A 23,195-nucleotide genomic window follows, 5' to 3' on the forward strand; every position below is an offset into this window, starting at 1 on the left:
TATACACGCAAACAATTTGTATATTTGTATGGTTTGTAAATAAAAGATGTACTGAACACAATCAGTTTGTATTCTTCTAATATTATTACCCTTGGGGATTATGTAAACGAATGTTTTGTAACTGATAATAAATTCTGTACCTAACTCTTGTGTATGGAATCTTGTTGTGGTGGCTTATAAACTTGTATAAGACGATAGTAAGGTTTAGACAATAAAACTAACCTCCTCTTAACAAAATAGCGGCCTTGTATATTTTTAATGGACCGTCAATCAGTCTTCAGGTGGTGTACGTATTCTTGTCAGATGTTAGGCAATTACAAAGGTCAACTGTCCTCTCCAGACCACCTCATCACTCACGGTACCTTCATCAACCGGCGAGTTTGTGCTGCCATGTGGGTTCAAATTGTTTTCAAGTCAATTCGATAATAATTGTTACATCTTACTATGACAAACACTTTATTACTATCGTACATGTTTAAATTGAGTGATCCATTGTTGGTCTAAAACTTGAACTGAAGAGGGTTATGTTGATAGATGAATACTTCTTGATCATGTTATTTACTTAAAATGTAACCCAGCGGTAGAACAGAAAGCCCCTTATAGAAAGATCTTAGTAGGCTGTGGGATTTTAGTTAATAATTAGTCGTAATCAGAACTTTTGTATTTTAATTTTCTAGTCAATGTTTACTCACGCTATATCCGGTTTAAACTTAGTTATGAAGGCCCGAGACGTCACTAACAAGAGATTGATTTTCTCATGTCGATTGGCTCGGACAGGGCTAGTGATCGTTCGTAAGTACGTTACGTGGAAATGTAGTGTGTCTAATTAAAATCTAACCCAGACATGATTTGAAAAGTTTAATTATTAATTTGAACACTTACAAACCAAATAATATAAAGTGATCTACCCTTTTCCATTTTCATCTCTACTATTTATTCAAAAATGAAACACAATCAAAATTACAATGATTCATTTTAAATAAAATACTGACAAGCCCAGCATGAGTTTTTATTAAAAATTACAAATAAGTGTGAATTTCACAATGATAATTATTGCTAGATAAAATATTTATCCATGAACAATCATTTAACATTACGATTTGAACAAATCACAATTTAAAAGCTGTGAATGCGCGTGTATGCAAATCAAACAAAATCCCGAACTTTATTGTTTTAACAGTCAGATATTAGATATCTTTGTCGAAGTTCATATTAATTTAAATCTGCAGCCTAGGGCTACCCAAAGTTCCGCTGAGTGAATTCCACTTTTTTAGTGGAAATTACTTCATAAACTTAATTTTAAATGTTGTGTTAAGATCCATTTTGACACAAATATCCTGCCAGCCTGAAAACGCTTCAATATTCCAGTTAAATATTAACTGGATATTTATTGGATTAATAAATATAATATCTATGTGTTTTGTATAAATGATTTTTTAAATTGTGTAATGTTTAGAAAGGAGTTGTACTTTTTGATTAATTTATTTTATTTATTTGAACGGTTGTTTCATTAATACTATTTTGTCAAAAAAGAAATTTACAAGATGCATTTTTAAAATTCTTTTTAAGCGTTTTTTGTATTGGTTTACAACTACTTAACATATAGTTACATAATTAATAATAAGGAAACAAAGGACATAAAAAATGTGCAGGAGGCTAATGTTAATGTTGTATAATTATTCTGACTTTCCATGTAAAAAAAATGCACCTATGACCAGTGCTACTGCTAATAGAAGCTCATTTATTTATCTATTTATTTTTTGACCAACGGCTGACGCCAATACATTAACATTTATCTAAAGTTATCCTAAATAGTTACATGATAGGTTAAATCGTTCGTCCTTAACGCTAAATAGCATTAACCTACGAGCCGAGCGTTTGAAATGGAATAAAGAATGGCAAAAGAAAAACAATCATCACTCAATAGAATGTAAAACGTTTCACCCTACCTTTATTTCTCCACTGTTACACTAGGTGTAGGCTTTCACACGATTTGCAATACCAATCCCCTTGCTTTCCCCTCACCGGCTCCTCACACCCATTTGAGATAAAGTGGCACATTCATTTTACCTATCCAATCACTTTCTTCTATTAAATCAATATACGCACATTATTATTTCACAAACTATTAAATACTAAAATAAAAATTGTATTTATTAACTCTTTTTAAAACACAACATTATGAATTGTAAACGTTCACATATGATAATGTTAGAACCTGTGACCTAGCTCTACTCTTAATTTCGTTTACATTGTACTTTCAAACTACATTTACAAACAGGAATATTTACCCAACATTTTCATCTGAGAGGAGTACATAATACCAAGCTGTTAGTCCGTCTGTCACTGTAATGATGTCATTCAGCGAAACGCTTTCTTCATGGCAGATGTAATCTGTTAAAAGAGTTGAATTTTTATCCAACACTTAACAAAGAAGTTGTTAATATTTATATATTTATTTAATTTAAATCTGAAGAGTATACAGTGATACATAAATATAAAATACGGTTATCTTTGATTTATATCATTCTATTGTATCTTAGTTTGTTTACGTCCATACTTGTCAGTCCATTGTAAAGAGGTTTTGTTACATTTTTTATAGGGTTACGTCATCATATGACGGGAATAGCACACCTATGTATTTTCCTTCCACCATGGTTATTTGATAGCTGTATAAAGTTCATTATTAATAACAACCGTAGGCATGCACTTGACGAAAGATTCATTTGGGCAAGTACGGACCATACCTCTCTAACATGGCAGCTCTGTCATTACTTACAACCAAGCAACAGTAAACCAAAGATCTGTCTACCTGATCAAATTCAATGTTAATCTCAGTTTGTACCTTTTGTTATACCTCCAAAGTGTAGATGGTGTTACTATCCCGTATTTTTACAACCAATACAATAAATTATATACTGTTGAATGATTCAGTACTCACTTGAAGTTAATTTTAGTATCCATACAATTATAAGTAAATATTGTTTTTAGTTGTGCAAATAGGATATTTGGTACAGTTCATGCAAGATAAAAATAATATCTAGTGGCTGATTAGCAAAAAGTAATATTTATGTAGTGAGTGCAGACTTCCAACATTACCAGGAGTTAAACGAACAAAGTGAATTCCCAAGGTAACGTGTGCATTATCAACTCTGTCAAGTGCGAGAGGTCCCTCAGGCCAACCACGACTAATTAATTTTCTATCTCACGTACAACTGAATTATTACAGAAGCAGTGTGAAAATATGTCAACATGTATCAGCATAGTAGATACTTACTGTTTACATTTAAAATAGCTATACTTAAGGTCACACATTACAAACAACTCGTACTTAATTAGTAACGGTAGAGTAACTCGTGCAGTGAGCTACATAACCAGAAAAGATAAGCCTTTTAAACTACTTAAAAAAAGATTATAAATCCTCACAAATATTCTATGATAATCACCATGGAATAAAAAAATCTTTTTGTTTTATAAAATATTTAACATATATTTCATCAGCTGTGCCATTTTATATTTAAAATGTTAATGCAAATTTGATACCTTAAGTGACGTTGCCTACCCGACAGCCTGAATTCAATTCAAGATGGTGGATTGGATGGATTTAAATATAGTTCGTGATTGAACATGCCTCTATTGTACAAGCTCTCCTAATTCGAAAATCAGATGGTTTCCAATGACCATGTACCTTATGTGCTCTTAACATAACAGAGCTTGTATTGGAAGATAAATCTATTTTTTATCTATTTTTAACGGAAAAAGACTAATTTACGGACATTTAAATTTTTTTTGTTAATACTTAAATAGAAAATTTCGAAGTTTCAGTTCATCCAGAATATCGTTTGGATCTTTGTGAATAGTTTACCGTTTATTTAAACTCGATTAACACTTCAATGATGCCACGAGGGTCATTTTGTAGGACCATGATTACGCGGTAACCAGCTGGTGGGTGGAACCCTTTTAACGGTATTATAAAAACCAACCAATTAAATAACCTTGCTTTCTTAAACAAGTAACAATATTAAGGATTTTAAGATCCAGCATTAGTAAGAGACCCGTTTCTCCATGTTTTAAAATTCATTCCCAAAGTTCCACGTTGATCAGCTCAAAAAAATACATTAAGGACATACAGAAATAAATACATTAGGTTTTTAAAAAGCTTGATTTTAGAAAAACACATGAATAATAAAAGAACGGCATTGAACATTAATTTTTTGTTCGCTTGTTGATTCGGAATAAACCGGCGCCCAATCTTCTTATTGATTGAGTGTTAAGTGAAAATCTGTATTAAAGCTCGAGCGAGAGTTGCAATTGAAACACTAAACACGAACAGGAAAAGGGAGGAGCGTCTGGTGATGTGATAAATGTGTTTACCAGTCTGAATGTGTCCTGCTCATAATGTGGGGCCATTGCGATCCCGAGACACCTTTGTTTTTTTTTTTTTTTTTTTTTTTTTTGGAGTTATTCCATTTTAACCCCAAAGCTGTATTATGTTAGCTGATGTGCACTCACAAATTGCTTTAAAATGTTTCAGCCTTAAACCTACAACCTTTAGAATTCTAGTGTAACAAATTTACTTAGCAACCCAATCATGTATTTTACATGTTTCCAACATTTACATAAAATTATTCATCGGTTTTACAACGTCTGCACCAATACTCAGTGGTCAGACTACTTTAGCCCCATTGGTAGTGCCTCGCCGTAGCGTCGGGGTTACGAATGCTCGTCTAATGCTAACACTACAGGTCACTGAGGGACGATTGCCGGGACCCAATCTCCGCCAATGGCCAATAGATGGCTTGATACCCCATGCCATCCCATACCATCCCCACGCATGCCATATATTGTGTTTGTGGCTTACACTAGGGATGAAACTATTGACTAATCTAGTGTATTAGTAACATTTGGTATCTGTCTTCTCTGCATGCAAGAGTTATCTACGATCAATGTTGATCGATGACAGAGAAGCTTCGAACAAATGTATGGTATGAATCTTCTAATATATCTACTAATTTAACATTTATTTTACTTCTATTTTTCTCATTTTAATGATTTTCCTTAAAATTCAAAAACTCGACTGAATATTTCCATTGGTAAAGTGTTTCAAATATCTTCAAATTATAGAATGTTTAACACCTGTAACATATTGTTTGGTGAACGTATGTGTGTTCATAGACACGATAATTCGCATAAATTATTCTGTGAAACTTGAATACAAATGTGAAAATAGCTTTATATCCGATTGTGTTCATGGTCAAGAGCTCACTCCTACATTTAGTTTTCTTATTTAATTTTTCTTGCTCTAATTATTGAAAAAGCCTTAGCATGAACTGCATTTACAAACACAAATCAAATTGCACACTATGTTTCGAATTACATTGGCTATCGTTTTTATCTGGAGGTTTGCAGCTATAGTGGGTATTATGTGTGATTAGGTTTACTATTATTTTAGGTTTATAATTGCATCTGTCTATTAATATACACAAAGACATACAAACAAAACCCCTTACTCTCTTAAAATTACTTATACACATTGTTTCCCCTTTCCTTGGAATAGTCCACGTTGAAGTTATGACTAAAGTTAAGACAAAAACATCCACAATTAGAGGATTAATTTAGTGAATAAATAGGCACCTCCGTATACTGTATAAAGCCTCGAAGGCCGTTAGTGTTGTTTGGCACTTATTCCAAGTCGCATCTAGTAGCTCTAGAAACCGATTTTTTATAATCATGTTTCCTCTGTAGCAAATAAATATTATTCAAAACATTTTTGTAGTGCGGTCTGTATATATCTAATGGGAAGAATAATGTCTGCAATATTTCATGTTTTATTGTACGCTTAAAATACAGCTTCGCTTTTGGTTAGTTGCCAGAACAGAAACTATGATCATTATTTTAGTTTCTACACTATTCATTCGTTACATAATATGTGATTGGAATGTACTGTATGTATTCATGTTACACTTATTCCTTAAAAAGGTTGAATTTTCCTCCAATCTAACTAGCTTTAAAGACATTAACATTTTTAGAATTTTTAACCTACTTCCCCACTACCAACAAAATGAGGAGGTTCTCAATTTGTTTGTGGCGATGTTTTTTTTTCTATGTATGTTCACCAATTTCTCTGTGATTCTTTTACCGATCAGTGTGGTTCCACCACCAAAATAACCAGGAGAGTTTCTATTTGGTACCTTATATACTATGTTTAAGTATAATATTTGTTTCGGTGAAAAATTCTGAAAACCTTTAATATTCAACATTTATTTTGTTTACATTTGTGCAGATTGTTTACATTTGTGCAGAGAAGGCAATAAAAAATAATAACATTCCTACAGCTGTTAGTTGAAACCATTTAAATGAAGCTACAGACAATAATTCTTCATGAAACAGTTGCTTCATATTGATCAATAAACTATTTCTTGCCATGGAGCCTAAATGAATTACATTGAGAAAAATACATTTTGTTTTGGTTACTATAAAAAATGTATTTTAACGTTTGACCTGATTTGTGTATACAGTAATTCTGTTTTTAGTATTGAATATTCTGACTTACAAAAACATATATGTTTCAGTAAATAGCTGTATGATATTGACAAATAAAGGTGTATTGTAAAAACCAAAGCATTCGTAAAACAGGTCTAAATATAAATCAAATGCAATTATTCCTTACACGACCTAAGAAGTGCGACAGTGCATAGTCGTCAATTGTCTTAAAAGTGTTAAATATTTTAATTACTAAACATGCATTTGCAGATGTGGAATGTTTATTGATATTCTCTATCCAGTTACTATATCATATCAATACTATTATGCCTGCTTCGGAAAGTCCTAGAGGAAGATGATTTGCAATTTCGACTAGGCTATATCTTGATCAAACAAAACCACCTACATGGCTTGCACTACATTTAGCTGAACCAATCTTTCATATACATATTTCATTTGCAGATGTGGAATGTTTATTAATATTCTCTACACAGTTACTATAACATATCAATACTATTATGCCTGCTTCGGAAAGTCCTAGAGGAAGATGATTTGCAATTTCGACTAGGCTATATCTTGAGCAAACAAAACCCCCTACATGACTTACACCACTTTTAGCTGAACCAATCTTTCATATAATATTTTCCAAAGGTACTATACGAAAGATACTATGGTATTAACGACAAATTTTCCATTTTTGAGAGATTTTTTAGTGCTGGTAGCTGAGGATTAACATTCATATTGTTCCAAAAGGCTTGAGAAATGAAATGAAATGAAATGAAATGAAATGAAATGAAATGAATGAAATGAAATGAAATGAAATGAAATGAAATGAAATAATATTTTATTTCCCATAAATTATTTACAGACAAGTACATTGTATTTTTTTCTTTTCTTAAATATGAAACAGCAAAATATTACTAACTAGATAACAAAACAAAAATTATATACTGTAGAAATAAGTAAATAAAAGTGTAAAAAAAAAATACATTCTATAAGAAAGGAAAAAGTCTACATAGGCAGGGCCTGTGCGTAGACTGAGTTGCGAAAAGATTAATTTAAATGGGAAGTAAAAAATATATAGGAGAAAAAAATCGTATAATTTAAACCTTTTTTTTATTTGTCTTGCTTGAAGCTGAATTTTTAGTGTTCTGGAATAAATTGACGGTAAAAAAAAAACTCTTTGTGCAAACAGAGGTAATTTATAATATCTGGTGAAGATTGAAGAGGAGAGGTGGGGTGTAGTGTATTAGTCAGTCAGTGAAAGTGGTGTATCAGTGATTGTGTAGGGTCAACGGTCAGGTCCGCCCAACGCGATAACGGCCTCGGTGTCCTCTGTACTCAGACCAACAAGCCACCCCACAACATGCTTCTTAAATAGAGAGAGAGAGGGTGAATTTAGAATGTTGACATTTTGATATCTGTTACACATGTTACGATAAATGATTTGGGTTAAGTGAAAGCAATTCGTATTTGAAAATGATTTGAAAGTTTGTGGAACACTTACACCAACATTTCGAGAAAAGCGCGTATTGTGGGGATGAGTAATTTTTACAAAAATATTATCAAAGTTTTTGTACATGTGAACTAAAATAAATTTTAAAAATAACTGCCTGACTGTCAAAACTCCCGATTCTACAAAAAGATCGTCAGTTGAATATCTAAAGTGTTTTTTAAAAGAAACTTTAAGTATTGTTTTCTGCACTACAAAAACAGGTTGCAAGATAGTTTTGTAAGCACCACCAAAAGCAATAATTCCAAAAGACAACAATGATTGAACATATGCATAGTATGCTATTTTAATTTCTTGCTCTTCGAGAATATCACTAAGTTGCCTAAATGCATAAATATATTTACGTAATTTATTTTTTAGGTATTCAACATGTTCCGACCATTTCATCTTTGAATCAAAAACAATACCAAGATATTTGTATGAATCAACTTTTTCAATTTTGCTACAAAAACAAGAGTTATTGAAATGATTTCCACAGACATGAATAGTTAGGTTATCAAGTTTGTATTCGGTTATCTTGCGTAATGAAATTGGCATAAATTTTGTTTTAGATATATTAAGGGACAATACATTTTGATCAAGCCATTTTTTTAGTAAACAGAGGTCTGATTCTGCCTTGTTTTTAACCTCCTCCCAGGATGCTCCGGTTACAAATATTAGAGTATCATCAGCAAATAATGTTAATTTTCCTTCTGTTTTAATTTTAGAAATATTATTAATATAAATGAGGAATAAAACAGGACCAAGGGTCGAACCCTGGACTACACCATACTCCACTGGCAATACATCGCTTGCCACTTCACCAAGTGCGACAGTTTGTAGCCTATCAGAGAGGTAGCTGCTGAACCAAGCGAGCGAGGTGCCGCGCACCCCGACAAGCTCAAGTTTACGCAACAATCTACTTCTGTCCACTGAGTCAAAAGCTTTTTTCAAGTCTAAGAAAATTAACATGCTTCGTTTGTTGCCATAAATTGCCTCGTTAATGTATTTATTAATATCAAATAAAGCATCAGATATGTTTTTGTCACTCCTGAAACCATACTGATTTTCACTTAAAATATTGCACTGGTGGAGGTAAAAAACAAGTTGGTCTTTGGCAATTTTCTCTAAAAGCTTAGCAATTACACTTAACAAAGAAATCGGACGATAGTTATTCATGTCTGTGAAATCATTAGATTTGTGCAATGGAATGATCTTGGCCAATTTCAGCTCGTTTGGGAATATACCAGATGTCAGGCTAATATTGACAATGTGCAGAAGAGGAGCACATAGAGAGTGGATGTTTTCTTTAAGAACAAAGGCCGAGATACCATCATGGCCCGGCGCAGACCCTCCGCGCAGACCCTGGACGTAACGTTCTATGTCAGCGTGTGTGACCGTGTTGAATGTAAAATTCGTGTCAAGTGAGAAGTCAGCGTCGTTTACGACTGGAGCCCCAGCTGAATTTATTGAGTTGGCCAATTTAGAACCTACTGATGTGAAAAAGTTATTGAAATCGTTTGCTATTTTAATCTTAATGTTCGCATTATTCGAAGAACCAGGTAAAACTTTTTCAAATGGGAAATGGTCCTTAGTGCAATTCCTGCCTGATATTTCACTAACTATGCCCCAAAATAATTTTGGATCCCTGTTAGATTCTGAAATTTTACCCCTATAATAATTTTTCTTTGCAATTTTTATGTTTTGATTTAAAGATAGGCGCAGGGCCCTGAATCTATCTAGTAGTAATAAATTAAACGGTTGGGTTTTGATCTTTTTACTTAGCTTGTCTCGTTTTCGAATTAATTTTATGAGATCTACGGTAATCCAAGGCTTCATTTTTTTAAATCTTGTAGAGTGATGTTTGATTGTTTTAGTTGAGGCTTTGATGCAGTTACTCAGTGTCGAACAAAAACATGATGTGCACTGATTAACCTCGTGATTGCTCATGATTGGACTCCAGTCTGTTTTTGTAATATGTTCAGTTAATGTAGCGTGATCAATGTAGGTGCGAAATTGGTTCTGTGACTGCGTTTCAGTTCCTGTAGGTGTCTGAATGGTGTTAGTGATTGTAAGAGCAGTGCTGTAATGGTCAGTGATATGAGAGTGTATGACAGCAGATTTGACTCGTCTCATATCTTGGAAACGGACAAAAATGTGGTCAATACAAGTAGATGTGTTGTGTGTCACTCTGGTCGGCTTGTCGATGCACTGGACTAGTCCAGCGCCTAGTAAAGTGTTTAAGTAAAGATCCGTTATTGCATCAGTTTTGTGTAAGTCGATGTTAATATCACCCAAAAAGATACAGTTAGTATCTTTACTTATGCGATTATAATAGCATTCCAAACCAGATATAAAATGATCAATTTCACAATCAAAAGTCCTATAAACAGCTAACAGATTGAATGTTTTATTAAAAAGACTGAATTCCAAAGAAATACCAAAAACTCTGTTGATGTTTACTTGTGTTACGGTAGCAGACAGTTGTTTGTTGATGAAAACAATGACTCCGTCATTTTTGTTGTTTTGTGTATCCGTCATTGTACAGTCAAACCCGTCCATGTGACCCACCTCCCCCCCGCTCAACCAACACTCTGATAAGACGATGATATCTAGATTAGCATTCAAAGACTGTAAATACACTGATAAATTGTCAAAATTTTTTGAGAAACTTCTGATGTTCGTGTGAAATATTTTAAGACTACTATTTATTGGGGGTTCATTAAAAAAAATTTCGCTTTCAAAAACATTATCCAGCTCCAAGCAAGAATCGTATTCAAAAGGTGTATTTTCATCTATGTTGCCAATCATCGTCCCGCATAGGCCCCCCTGCCCGTGCCTATCCTGATAACTTAAATAATAAATTAATATTTACATACATAAAATGAAATTATGCAATTATTAATCAAACCATACAAATCTAATCATCGAAAATTACTTGAATTAGATATAATATGAGTTAAATACACGAAAAGTTTACTATTAGGATTGCTTTACCTCAGAACACTTAAATACATAAATTTCTTTTGGAACTAAATAAATAAAATTGTTATTGAATAGCTTAAATTAAATTAATGGTATTTTGGTGTAATAAATATTATAAAATAACTAATGGACTTTTCTTGCATCCCTTGCATCTCAATTAAATACTGAATAAATAATTCTACTAATTTTACATGCAAAGAAACATGCTATTACAAAGATTGAACTGAGGTAACAAATAATTTAATGAAATATTTCACTTATTAAACTCCATGCAATTGTTCAACACATGATCTTTAGAGTACTAGATAATTAGTTTTTCTCTCAATAGTAGTGATAAAGGCTGGTAAAAAAAAATAAGTCAACACTTGCAAATAATAAATAAAAGTTAATGAATAATGAAACATATTTATGTTGCAATAATCATGCTTTAAAAAAAAATGTGAAAGACATAAACATAACATTAACAACGACCTTGATTAAATGAAACATTAAAATAGTGATTCTAAATTTAAATTCAAAGAGCAAAGCTAACTGAACTGAGATCAATAAATATTTTGATAAAAATGAAACTACTTTAGCTTTAACCATAGAAAGAAACATAACTGAATACAACATATAAGTTTATCATAAAATTAAAATATTATAAATTTTTATTTTGTAGTAGATTTGTAGTATATTTTATGCATGCCTAAAATAAATTATGAAAAAAATTGTAGTTTTACCTAATTACTGTTAACATCATCGTATTTATCCAAGTCTGCCTTCTGCTGGATCCGGATGGCGGCTGCTTCCTCGGACAGCTTGACGAGGATCTTGCCATTGACGAATCCCGCGTAGTGCAGCTTCCCTGCCTTTTTCAGACGTCTGGCCCGTCCCAGGATGGTTTTGTTGAGAGGTGTCAGATGCTCGTTGACGTAAACCTTCCCTGGACGAAGGTTTGCGGCGATCTCCCTGGTCTCGATGGTCTTCTTACGCCTCGCCGCTGACAGCCAGGCGTCCTTCGCTGTTCTCGAGGTGAATTGCACGATGATGGGAGGGTGGTCGTGTTTATCCGAGAACAATCGAAGCCGATGAGCAATGGAGATGAACGCCCTCCTGTATGTAACGCCGATGACATTGGCTAGCATCTCTAGACAGGTGTAAATGTCTTCTTCCGCAGTTACAGGAATGCCGGTGATCTCGAGGTTGTTGACACGGGTGTACTGCTCGATGTCAGCGAGTTGCATGCGCGTCGTCCGGAGCTCGTCACGAAGCCGCACGTTTTCCTCTTCAAACTTGGTACATCTCTCTTCCAGATGCTGTTGAGACGTCTCCACGGAGTCTGTACGCCGGACTATGGTGTCTAACTGAATTTTAAACTCAGACAGCTGTTGTTGAAGAGCTGATACCCTTTCGTCTGTGTTAGAATTGATTTTAGTTTTTAGGTCATCTAGGGCACTGAGAAACCATGACTTATCTTCACTTGAGTCTTTATCGAGGGATGACACTGACGAGGCTTCTTCACTGCACCCTTCGCACTTCCACGAACGAGTCTTAGTTTTAGTAAAGCCGCGCACACACGTGGCGTGGAACGTCGACTTGCATGCGGTACACTTGGCGGTAGTATCACCGGACGAACATAAGACGTCGCACTTTCCGCATTTGCCACTCATGCTGACTCACAGAAATGAAAAACGAGATAAATAATTAAATAAATAACATGTGTTGCAAAGTCTTACATAACCTAAAACAGACGGTAATGTAGGCACTGAGCAGGACTAGGCACGCGTTCAGATAAGGTTGGAACGACGAGATAAGAGGTCCTTCCTCATCGGCGCTCAGACCGCAACTTGAGACGTTACTGTATTTCTTTTTATAATGTAGAAGTACACCGATTGCAGGAAACGATGATGTCTGACATTTCAATGTATCTAGAAAAGACAATTAGTTTTTCATTAGGCCTAATGTAATGGACAACTCTTTCTTTTTTAAGGAATATCTAAAGATGTTTATTTTCGTGCCCATTCATTATGTAACCTGAACAGGTGACTCAAGCAGTTTTAAAATAATGATTGTTCTGTGGAACTTTTGATTGTTTCAAACAGTTTTGCTTATCAAAAATCCTCAAGTAATTAATATAAAAAAAACTATACAGTCACTAAAAATCATGAAATAATTTATTTTTGTAAAAAAAAATACAACCAACTTCAAACCCTCTAAAAAGAATGAAATAATTTCAATAAAGAAAACTTTTGTATTAGGCAAGCTCACGTATTTCAAGTCGGCGCGGCTCAAACTGCAAATATGATTGAAATTAAATATTGTGTGTGTATTTTGAAAATCAATAAATTGTAGCTGGATAACATAAATATATAAAAAACATACTAAACTGTTTTGTTTATATATTCAAGGAAATATTTTCTTGTATTTTATGTTTACTTCAGAATAAATGCATCATGAAAATAACCCACACAAATGTTCTATATGAATAGGAAAATAATTTAGTTTGATATTATGATAGGGAAAAGAAGCTAGTTTAGTATTAAAACGTTACTTTTCCAAGTTAGAAACATTTAAATGCGTTATAATCTTTTTAAAGATACCCGTTAATACCACTATAATGCCGATCTCTGATTACGGTATTAAAATAATAATTAACGCATAACTATGAAAAATACATGCAGATTAACACCTTAGTTATGGATAGTCACCTGCAATATGGACACACTCTTTCAATTTTGTATCAAAAATCATCATAGAGCCACGCCGACTTAAAATACATGAGCTTGCTTAATACAAAAGTTTACTTAATTGACATTATTTCATTCTTCTTAGAGCGTTTGAAGTCGGTTGTATTTTTTTTACAAAAATCAATTATATTTATTTAAGATATATTTTAGCAAATAACTAAAATGTTAAGCAGGCGTATTAAAGTGTTTACGCAAAACCTACATGTATGTCCTCTAAACTAACTTATTAAAGTTGCAATTATACAATATCTTGCACTGGAAAAAATGCTTAGCATTCTAATATTTGTGTTACGTATTTTTATATCAAAGATGTCGTTACGGTTAGTAAAGAGTAAATGCTATTTTCGGTGCTGCAACCACCTTTGACACAATGGTCAGTTGCTACAAAGGACACTGTGAGGTCCTAATTGATATCTGGCCAATCGGTATCGATCTTACACTCAACTGTTAACATACAGGTATCACATGACTACCACGAAGCGTACAGTATGGCCCCTAAGTGCTGCGACCACGGTATGTTATTTTTTAATGTATACTAGGCATAGTATTTTATTCATAGTATTCTAGGCCATTTATGATGTGTAAGAATGTACTTATTACTATTTCTTGAGTGCAAATTGATTATAGTTTATACGAAATATTTTTCAATACTATTAAAATATATGGCTAGGCATATATTTTATAGGTTATAGCATAGAATTATGATAGTCTAACGGTTATAGTAATATCCTTAGTAGAATTACATGAAAAATATGATCGTCACAAGAGTTTAAAACAAACAGTATCCTAGCTTAGCATGATTTATTCCGAATGGGAAAAGCTTAAATAGATAACAATATATTTAGTAAATAATCTTTTGAAACAAACTTTTATCGTACTTACTAGCGGATGAATTTAAAACATGGTATTCTATTTTTATCTACCTAATTTTAGTTTTCAATATTTATAAATCTGTAATATTTGAAAAATATCTTGTATTAGTGATTGCTAATATATTTAGATCACTATGTTTAAACATGTTTATACTCACCCATAAATTATAAAGCATACACTGTAATTGTGGTTAGAGTATTTAATAAAAAAAAGCTTAACAAGTTTAACATTTACTGAAATAAAACTGTTATATATATGAAAGAAGAGTTCTACCGACGTTAAATATTGAACCTGTATGTCTAACTTATGTCGAATCAGTTGTTGTTGTCCAAAAATTAACTACTGAGGGAAGTAGTGAACGAATATCGTATGTTACGACGAACTACAAGGGCAAATTTTAATACTCAAGAACTTCTGCTGTCGTAACTTAGCTAAACGTCAAGACAACTCCAGTATCCACCGAACTTAACTTGGTAGGAACAACTAAAGCAATACAGTACTGTTGACGTTATGATGGCAATCCAATTCCATTTCCTGCTGAAACTATGTCATTGTATAATCTCCTAGTACAATGTAATAACATAAAATTCCTCTTTACTATTTTAGAAAGTAGTATATTCACCTTAAAAAATAGGTAGATGAATTAAATTATTCTGACGAAACCTATTTTAGAGAAAGATTACTTTAAGCCCAATTTTAGAAGTTATCTAGAAAGTTATTCATAAACACATAACCTTTAGTTTTTTAGTAGTCATTTATACTAATTTTTCAATAATAAACATTCTTTTGTAGGAAATCCAATAAATAACAATTATATTAATCAAAAAAGCCATTGTGAAAATATACTATTTAAACCTACAGTAATTAAACAAACAAAAGTAAATGAGTTAAACCATCCCAAAAGCTGAGGTCGAAAAAACCACATCTGGTGGTTGTTGCATGTTATGGTGGTTAATAAATATATTCAACATTTCGAAGAATACAAAACAAAAAATGATGAAACGATACTAATTATAATTGTATCTAGGTATTGTTTTTTTACATTTTTGTAATCTTGATATTGAGTTGTGTACCGTACCGTTACGTTAATCTTGTATTTATTTTATTAATGCAACGTAACGGTAACATAATGTTATTTTGTTTTGTTAAGTTTGGTTTACTTGACTATGAACGGATGATTTAATCCATAAAAGATATACTAGTTTAGCAAAAAATAACAAATATGTATTTTTTTTCAAAAACAAATTTTGATGAATGTCAAAAATCTTTAGAAAGAAGCTGACTTGACTAACTGTAGAATACAAGATTTAAAAAAGTATTTCAAAAGTATGCATAAGTATTTGGTAAGTTTAACTAAGAGTTTAAAAAATCATTAGAAACTGCCGCTATTATTTCTGCTTTTGCTATTATTATTATTATTATTATGCTAATATTTCAAGATATTTTACAGGTTACCGAGAATTTCCTACATTTTCTGATACGGAAAGCCCTCTAGTCTTAGATGTTCTCACGCGTTCATATATCAATCAATGTCGGCTCTCTCTTAGATTAGCGCGTAACCCTTAAGCTACATTACTAATGTGTAGCTTGATTGGCTACTTGCAAAAAACCAAGCAATTTCTTAAAATAATCCAAGGATCATCGTATCTTCTTGTACAGTAGATATTTGAAAATCTAGCACTGCAAAACTTCTATAATGTGCAAAGTTATTGTTTATGATTAGTTAAACTATAAATGTGGCAACATTGTACAGGTGTAACTAATATCTCAAACCACAGTGACATCATCTTGATGTAATGATTGTTAGATTGCCAGGTTGGCGCTGATGACTCACGCAGAAGTTGGTCTGACTGATCACTATTGTGTTTGTTGTGTCTCATCTAGTTTCAATCGCGAACTATGTTTCAACGCTATATTTTGGATAGTTATTTTAACTTCTCACAAAGTGTAGGTAAGTAAATGGAAATAATTGTTTGGAACCTCAAGTCTGGTGTTGAAAAACAATAAAGGAAACACACCTGTCAATTTTACTTTAACGCACTGTTTTGTTTTTGTTTTTTTTTTTTTTTTTAGATTGGCGGCCTCCTTTAACCTTGCAATTACCCGTCCACATAGTCTAGCTGTTCGTGCGTGGGTCATATCCAGCAAAGCAAGGAATGAGCCGGTACAGTACGAAGGTGAACTGTGCTGATAAAGTGTGTATGACAGTGGCCAGGATCCAAACCCACGACATCGCCCAAGTCCTTGACGCTACCGACTGAGCCACCGACTCACCTTATGTTTATGTCGTCTTTAAATGTATGTTAAGATAATTCTCAGCTGGACCACTTCGTTGACAACGTTTTACTTGCACTATGTAATCAAGCAAATGTGCATAGAGCAAACGTAAACTTTAGGTTAGTTTTAACGGAGTATTGAGATTTATCTTACGATTTTGCACATCACTGGACGTGGCCCTAGAGGTATTAGGGACATTTTTTGATTAACCTCTTATTACTTTACCTAAGACAAAATTACAATAAAGTACAAAGAATAAATTTTTATCACAATGTATTATTTTAATATATTTATTAATATTGAATTTAAAAGAAGTACGAATTAAAGACACGTTAATTGTCTAACAATAGGCTATTTTTGTGTATCAGAACACACTCCTGAACAGATAACACACACTCTACAGTAATGAGTAAGCTAATAATATTGGCTCAGCAGGTTATCACATCAATATTTGAACCAACTGTCTAGTCCCCAGAGTTCGACATAGCATTAAAAAGGATTTATTTTGTTGGGATTAGTGTTATCAGTGCTAAACCATTGTTGCTAAATATGAAATGTGCCATCCCTGTGGGACCTGTTCCCAGAGATAATACATCAATCGAACAACTCACGATAAGATTTAGTCACTAGTGTCATAGATAAAGTAATATATTTATTCTATGCTAGTATTATCGATTCTGAAAGGTTAACGCTAAGTATATGAGCCTTCCTAATCCTACATGTTTGATGATGCCTTTAACATACTGTCCCTGTGAATTCCGCACGCTTGACTACAGTGACTCTTACTGGTGACTTTGATGGTCGCTCAATGGTGTCATGTAATATTATTGGATTCGGACATTTAATGTGTGAGTCAAGCGAATCCTACGTGTCAGGAATAGTGTTTACATATTACAAATCATGGTTATCTTCCACTAACTTTAGTGACTTGCACTTTAGTAGCTTAATTGAGTAAGCTATATATGTAATGGCTGTAAGTTATCTGAAGGCCTAAGCTATTGCAGAACGAATAGTTAAACTGTATCATATCCCTGACCACTATCTCAATATTCAAAATCCTGTATTATAAGAAATAACAAAAAGTTTAATATGTATTCTTGAATCTGTTCGTTAGTTTGTTATTACACAGGGCATTCCAATGTTATAGTCCACATTTTAACACTTTCAAGCCTATATATTTAAATTTGCGAAATAAATAATATTTTAAGCAAAATACATCATCCTGGTAACTGCAATATACATCAAAATAAGGTCATTGACATATAAATATCTCATCTTAGGAAGTTAGGTTAAAGTCACAATTAAATGAATGTATCATTCAGTTACACATGTAACTCAACGAATCGTGTCTGGAGATGTGTTACTTTTCAATACAGCAAAATGTGACTTTAATTTGACCTACTTTTGTAAAGCTGCATCACATCAACAACAGAATTATTGAGTTACTTAAAATGTATTGTATGGGTTTGGTCAAGGACAATACCAATTAATAAATCACCGGAAGCTCGCCGTGGTTTCCGCAGCTCACTTGTTACCTGGTTACTGGGACAGTCATTCTATTGTAACATTCCATAGTTATTGAAATGTTTTATGATTCCACCTTAAATATTTTGAGAGACAGCAAAATCCACTATTCCCTTACAATAACTTATAAACATTACTGCTAACTATATTTTTGAACAGTTCTTTTATAAGAATAAAAATAACACTGGTTTTGTAACAATATTTGTGAGCTAACCCCTCCTAATGTTGATAGGTCATACATATTTAATTCAACTTTAAGAGGATTAGAAAATAATTTTAATAACTTAAAATTATTATACTCAATTTTCTTGTGCGACATGATGTTAAATGATGACTATAAAAGTGCAAGGATTATTAAACGGGTCTATAAATGTGTTAGTAATGTAAATGTTCGGCAAATTGAAGTGAAATTATCTACTGTGTGCCCACCTCAACTGTGTGGCCACCCCTACTGTGTGACCACCCCTACTGTGTGCCCACCTATACTGTGTGCACACCCCTACTGTCTGCCCACCTCTACTGTGTGCCCACCCCTATTGTGTGACCACCCCTACTGTGTTCCCACCTATACTGTGTGCCCACCCCTTCTGTATGCCCACCTCTACTGTGTGCCCCCCTTTACTGTGTGCCCACCCCTACTGTGTGTCCACATCTACTGTGTGCTCACCTCTACTGTGTGCCCACCCCTACTGTGTGCCCACCTCTACTGTGTGCCCACCCCTACTGTGTGCCCACCTCTAATGTGTTCCCACCTCTACTGTGTGCCCCCCTCTACTGTGTCTGCATAAAGTAAATTTAGTTTACGTACCCCTACTGTGTGCCCACATCTACTGTGTGCCCACCAAGCAGTCTGCCTGGTGGCCAATAAACAACGTTGGTTTAGATAGGTATTCAAATCTCATTTACCATAAATATTGGATATGGAACATATATACATTTTGTATCTCTAGCTGTGCTACAGTGGTACAGCCATTATCATGGTCAACTAGTAACAAACACTACATAATGTCGATGAAAAAGTCTTATATTTGTGATATCCCATATTATGTTAAGTATTAAAGATTGTGGGTTATAAAGATTACAAATAAGTATTGCAAACGTCTCATAACAACATTAACGGTTGATGGTTACAGTTAAAATCTTGGTTCTAGAGAGATGTACATTTTATATTGCAACTTTTATTTTACTGTGCAAAAGTGTACTATTGTAATATTAACAGTATAGATACATCATGTTACACTCTACTGTTGGAAGTAATACATTGGGAAACCTTACATTTGGTTGTTAAATAACGATTGTATTTAACAATCTAAACTTGGAAAATGAGAGACTGAAACCATATACACAACATTAAAACAATTTATTAATTGTTTTAATTAATTAATTAAAACAGTTTAATTAATTTATAATATACATATATTTCTATATATATAATTCATTTATATGGCCAATTAATTGAACATGAAAGAAAACAGAATATGTTCTATACTCAAATACATTCAGTCTTAACAGTCTTTAAAGGTGTTAAAGAATTGATCTTTAACAATCATAGATACAATTAACTTCAGATTAACGTTCAAAGACTACGTTTAGGGAATAACTCAATATGACTAACAATAAGTTAGTAAGTTATTAACAACCATTATAAATAATATGGGTATGGTGAAACGTATATGCAACATAAGAAACTCTAGAAATGTTTTCAGAAATAGTATATAAAAAAACTGACTAAACGGATACTTTACTATTAGTTTTGCTACTCAGATAAAGAGCGACGCCCCAATACGATATTTTTATAAAGTTTTTTACTATTGAATTTATTTATCTATAACATAAAAACCACCTTTTCAAAAAGACATGCCAATATTTTCATAAGATCACGGTTGTTATTAAGTGGCATACTTCTTGATAATGCTATATTCCTTTTTTAGTACTTAGTGAACCGCACCCTCGTACCTGCACCCAGGGTCAAAGGTTAACGGTAGTCCTCCTGGGCTCCAAAAGGCGCGCTGGGCGCTCTTAATTTACTCCATAACAGACAAAATCTTCACCAAGAAGAAATAAGGCAAACAATTCATTGCAAACATGCCACAAAATTAAGATGTAATACGATGAAAAATTTATGCCGATGCAGACAAAATGACAATCACGGAGCCTCTGACACTTGGTGGTGGGAGCAAGAAGAACAAGGCGCAGCCTTGTTGAAGGTCGTGGGAAGTAACAAATCGAAACACCAAACTAACCTAATCTATATATATAATACGCTAAGCCGATTTTTGTGAACAGAACTCCTCCCTCATTTTTCGACCGATTTTGATGATTAAAGTGTCAAAAAAATTGCCCTGATCTGTAGTTTTGCAAAGTGTTTTTCGTTTTTTGATATCTTTATTAGTTTGGACAGGATCTTCCATCAAAGTTGGATTTTCTCCCATAAGATTAACATGGGGGAATCTAAATATTTACTTGGAAACTTTATCTCCTCTAATTTGAGAGAACGGCTGGGCGTAGAAACTTGGTATAGGTGTCCAAAGAAAGATCTTGGTCTGTAGATGAGTTATCAAAAGAAAAACGAAGTAAATTTGCTTAGGGCTCTGCCCCATAAGCCTTTAAAGATCCCTCCACAGATTTGTTTACATTTTTGTCATGAATACTTTTTAATAAAACAGCTGTTAATTTTAAAGTATTGTATATTAAATAACACACATTTATTGGGAGTTACTGAATAGTCCAAAAGAAGTATTTGCAATGTTGTTTTCTGATTTTTAAACTGATTTTCTTCTATATCATGCCATGTGTTGCAATATTAATTCCATTACGAAATCAGTGGAAAATCCTGTTATCACAATAACTCTTGCAATTATTTCCTATTGAACTATCTTATATCTATTTTATGGGTTGGTGTCTGCCTTTTTCACACCTTTTCCCTGTATATTTTATCATATTATTCTAGACAGATCATCATAGGTTCATGAGATATTTTCATACATGCTTTTAATCATTGGAAAAATTTTTGATTGTGTAATATAATACAAAATAATACAAGTGCAGAAGGGCACGGTGCCCATTTGAGCCGTGTCCATATTTTGTTAAACTAATAGTTTACAGCAACTGGATAAAACATTTTAGGCCTAGCCTACAATATTGATATAGAAATATGTGCATGATTTGAAAGTCATTAAGTTGGAAAACTGCAATATACTGCAGACTTTTTATAGAGGTTACTTCGATTTATTCATTCAGCTTGGAATGGAAACATAATATAGATATGTCTATATAAATAAAATTTTTACAAATAAGAACGTGAACTCTTAGAGAGTCTTTGAATGTTATTAGACTAATGAAAGGGGTTGTGTATGTTTACTAGCAATACCCAGCAACAAAAACCATTTAATTTATCTCTAAAATATATATTATTAAAGTGCAGCAGCTTAAAAAATCTACGTAACTTACCCATATAATATAGTTACAAAATGCTCAAACTCGCATTGTGACATTTATAATTCGGCTTATATTTCTCCAACAGAAAATTAATCTGCAGAAGAATTTTATTGTGCTCTTACCGTTTCTAATAACATCCAAACACAGAAACCTTGCCTAAAATAGTACCTATCTTGACAAATTATTTGCAGTGGCCTATACTACGGACCGTGGCCCACTGGGTTGGTAACATTATTGAAAGTAACACGACATTTTGGCTGTAAAAATTTTCCCAATAAGTAAATACTATTTAAGCAGCTACTGTCGTGACAGAAAGGTCATATCCCTTTTAAACTAGATCACATAATCCTTTCCTTTATAAGATACGTTGATTAACAATGCATGTAAACGTCAATATTTACGTAACAGCCAATTTACATTATTTTTTTGCTTTTTGGAAATGCCACATTACTATGTCATTCGCATTATTTGTTGCCAATGAAGCTGCACGACCATATAAATGAGGAGGCCCCTAATAGTTCAAGAATAAAAGCCAACTTCACTTCAAGTATATTCCAATACAGCTAACATTCTATAGAGAGATTATATTGACAACTTTATGTAACTGATTAGGCTGAGACAACTAACTGACATCCCCCATGTCAAGGAATTCTAGCTTTAACAGTAACCCCACAACCAATTTCTCAAAACTGTGCTAGAGTGTTATTCATTATGAGTACGATATGAACTGACGCGACGTGACGAAGGTAAAACCAAACTTAACACTGTAACGGATATACCTCCCTTTGAAGTTAGAACGTGTCTTCCCAACGAACAGATTAAAAATAAATAAAAATCATAGATTAATCTGCATTACACTGATGAAATCACGGAAGTGTTTAACTACAAAAGATCCACCAATACGATTTTAATACTATTTAAAGGTTCTTCCAAAGGAAGAGATACCAGATAGCAATACTAACAACTCCGATGACATACAGTATGGGAAATATTTTATTCATTTGAATGATCAACCATATTTGGTTACTAACGCAATTAATATCATTATTGTTTTTACACTTATTAATCTTTAAACAATGCTAAATATGTATAATTTTACTTAATTTATCGCACTTAGATGAATTAGCGTAAGCCTTGAAAGTTTAACCGTCGATTTCGACGGGTTTCACCTAGTATACAAAAAACACTTGGACCGTTGAATATGAGTCGTGACATTCGCCAGTGGAATTAGTCAAGGCTCATTAGGAATGTTAACATCATCTCCTATTTCTCTCGTTATCACTTTCTCACGAGTTAGCGATATTAGAGTACAAAGTGTATGGATATATAGTACAGATGGTTCTCCATCTAAAAATACACTAACTTCTCTAAAATATTCATATAGTATAGACACT

General features: G+C 33.1%; 1 protein-coding gene across 1 annotated transcript; it reads left to right on the top strand.

The window, feature by feature from the left end:
* Positions 1–14,177: 14,177 nt before the first annotated feature.
* Positions 14,178–19,151, top strand: LOC129000826 (keratin-associated protein 10-5-like). The gene is made up of 2 exons (XM_054427860.1): positions 14,178–14,202; positions 18,769–19,151. Exons 1-2 carry the CDS (start codon positions 14,178–14,180, stop codon positions 19,149–19,151), a joined length of 408 nt encoding a protein of 135 aa, XP_054283835.1.
* Positions 19,152–23,195: the final 4,044 nt, after the last annotated feature.

This window comes from Macrosteles quadrilineatus, unplaced genomic scaffold, assembly GCF_028750875.1.
Source record: "Macrosteles quadrilineatus isolate MER2022 unplaced genomic scaffold, UCM_ALF_1.0 Scaffold_1__1_contigs__length_201487025, whole genome shotgun sequence".
In the NCBI taxonomy this organism is placed as follows: domain Eukaryota; kingdom Metazoa; phylum Arthropoda; class Insecta; order Hemiptera; family Cicadellidae; genus Macrosteles; species Macrosteles quadrilineatus.

Excerpts from the sequence above, each read along its gene's own strand:
- LOC129000826 (XM_054427860.1), top strand. The coding sequence starts at position 14,178 with ATGGCCCCTAAGTGCTGCGACCACG. Across the intron at positions 14,203-18,768 it reads CCCTAAGTGCTGCGACCACG|TGAAATTATCTACTGTGTGC; the intron begins GTATGTTATTTT and ends GGCAAATTGAAG.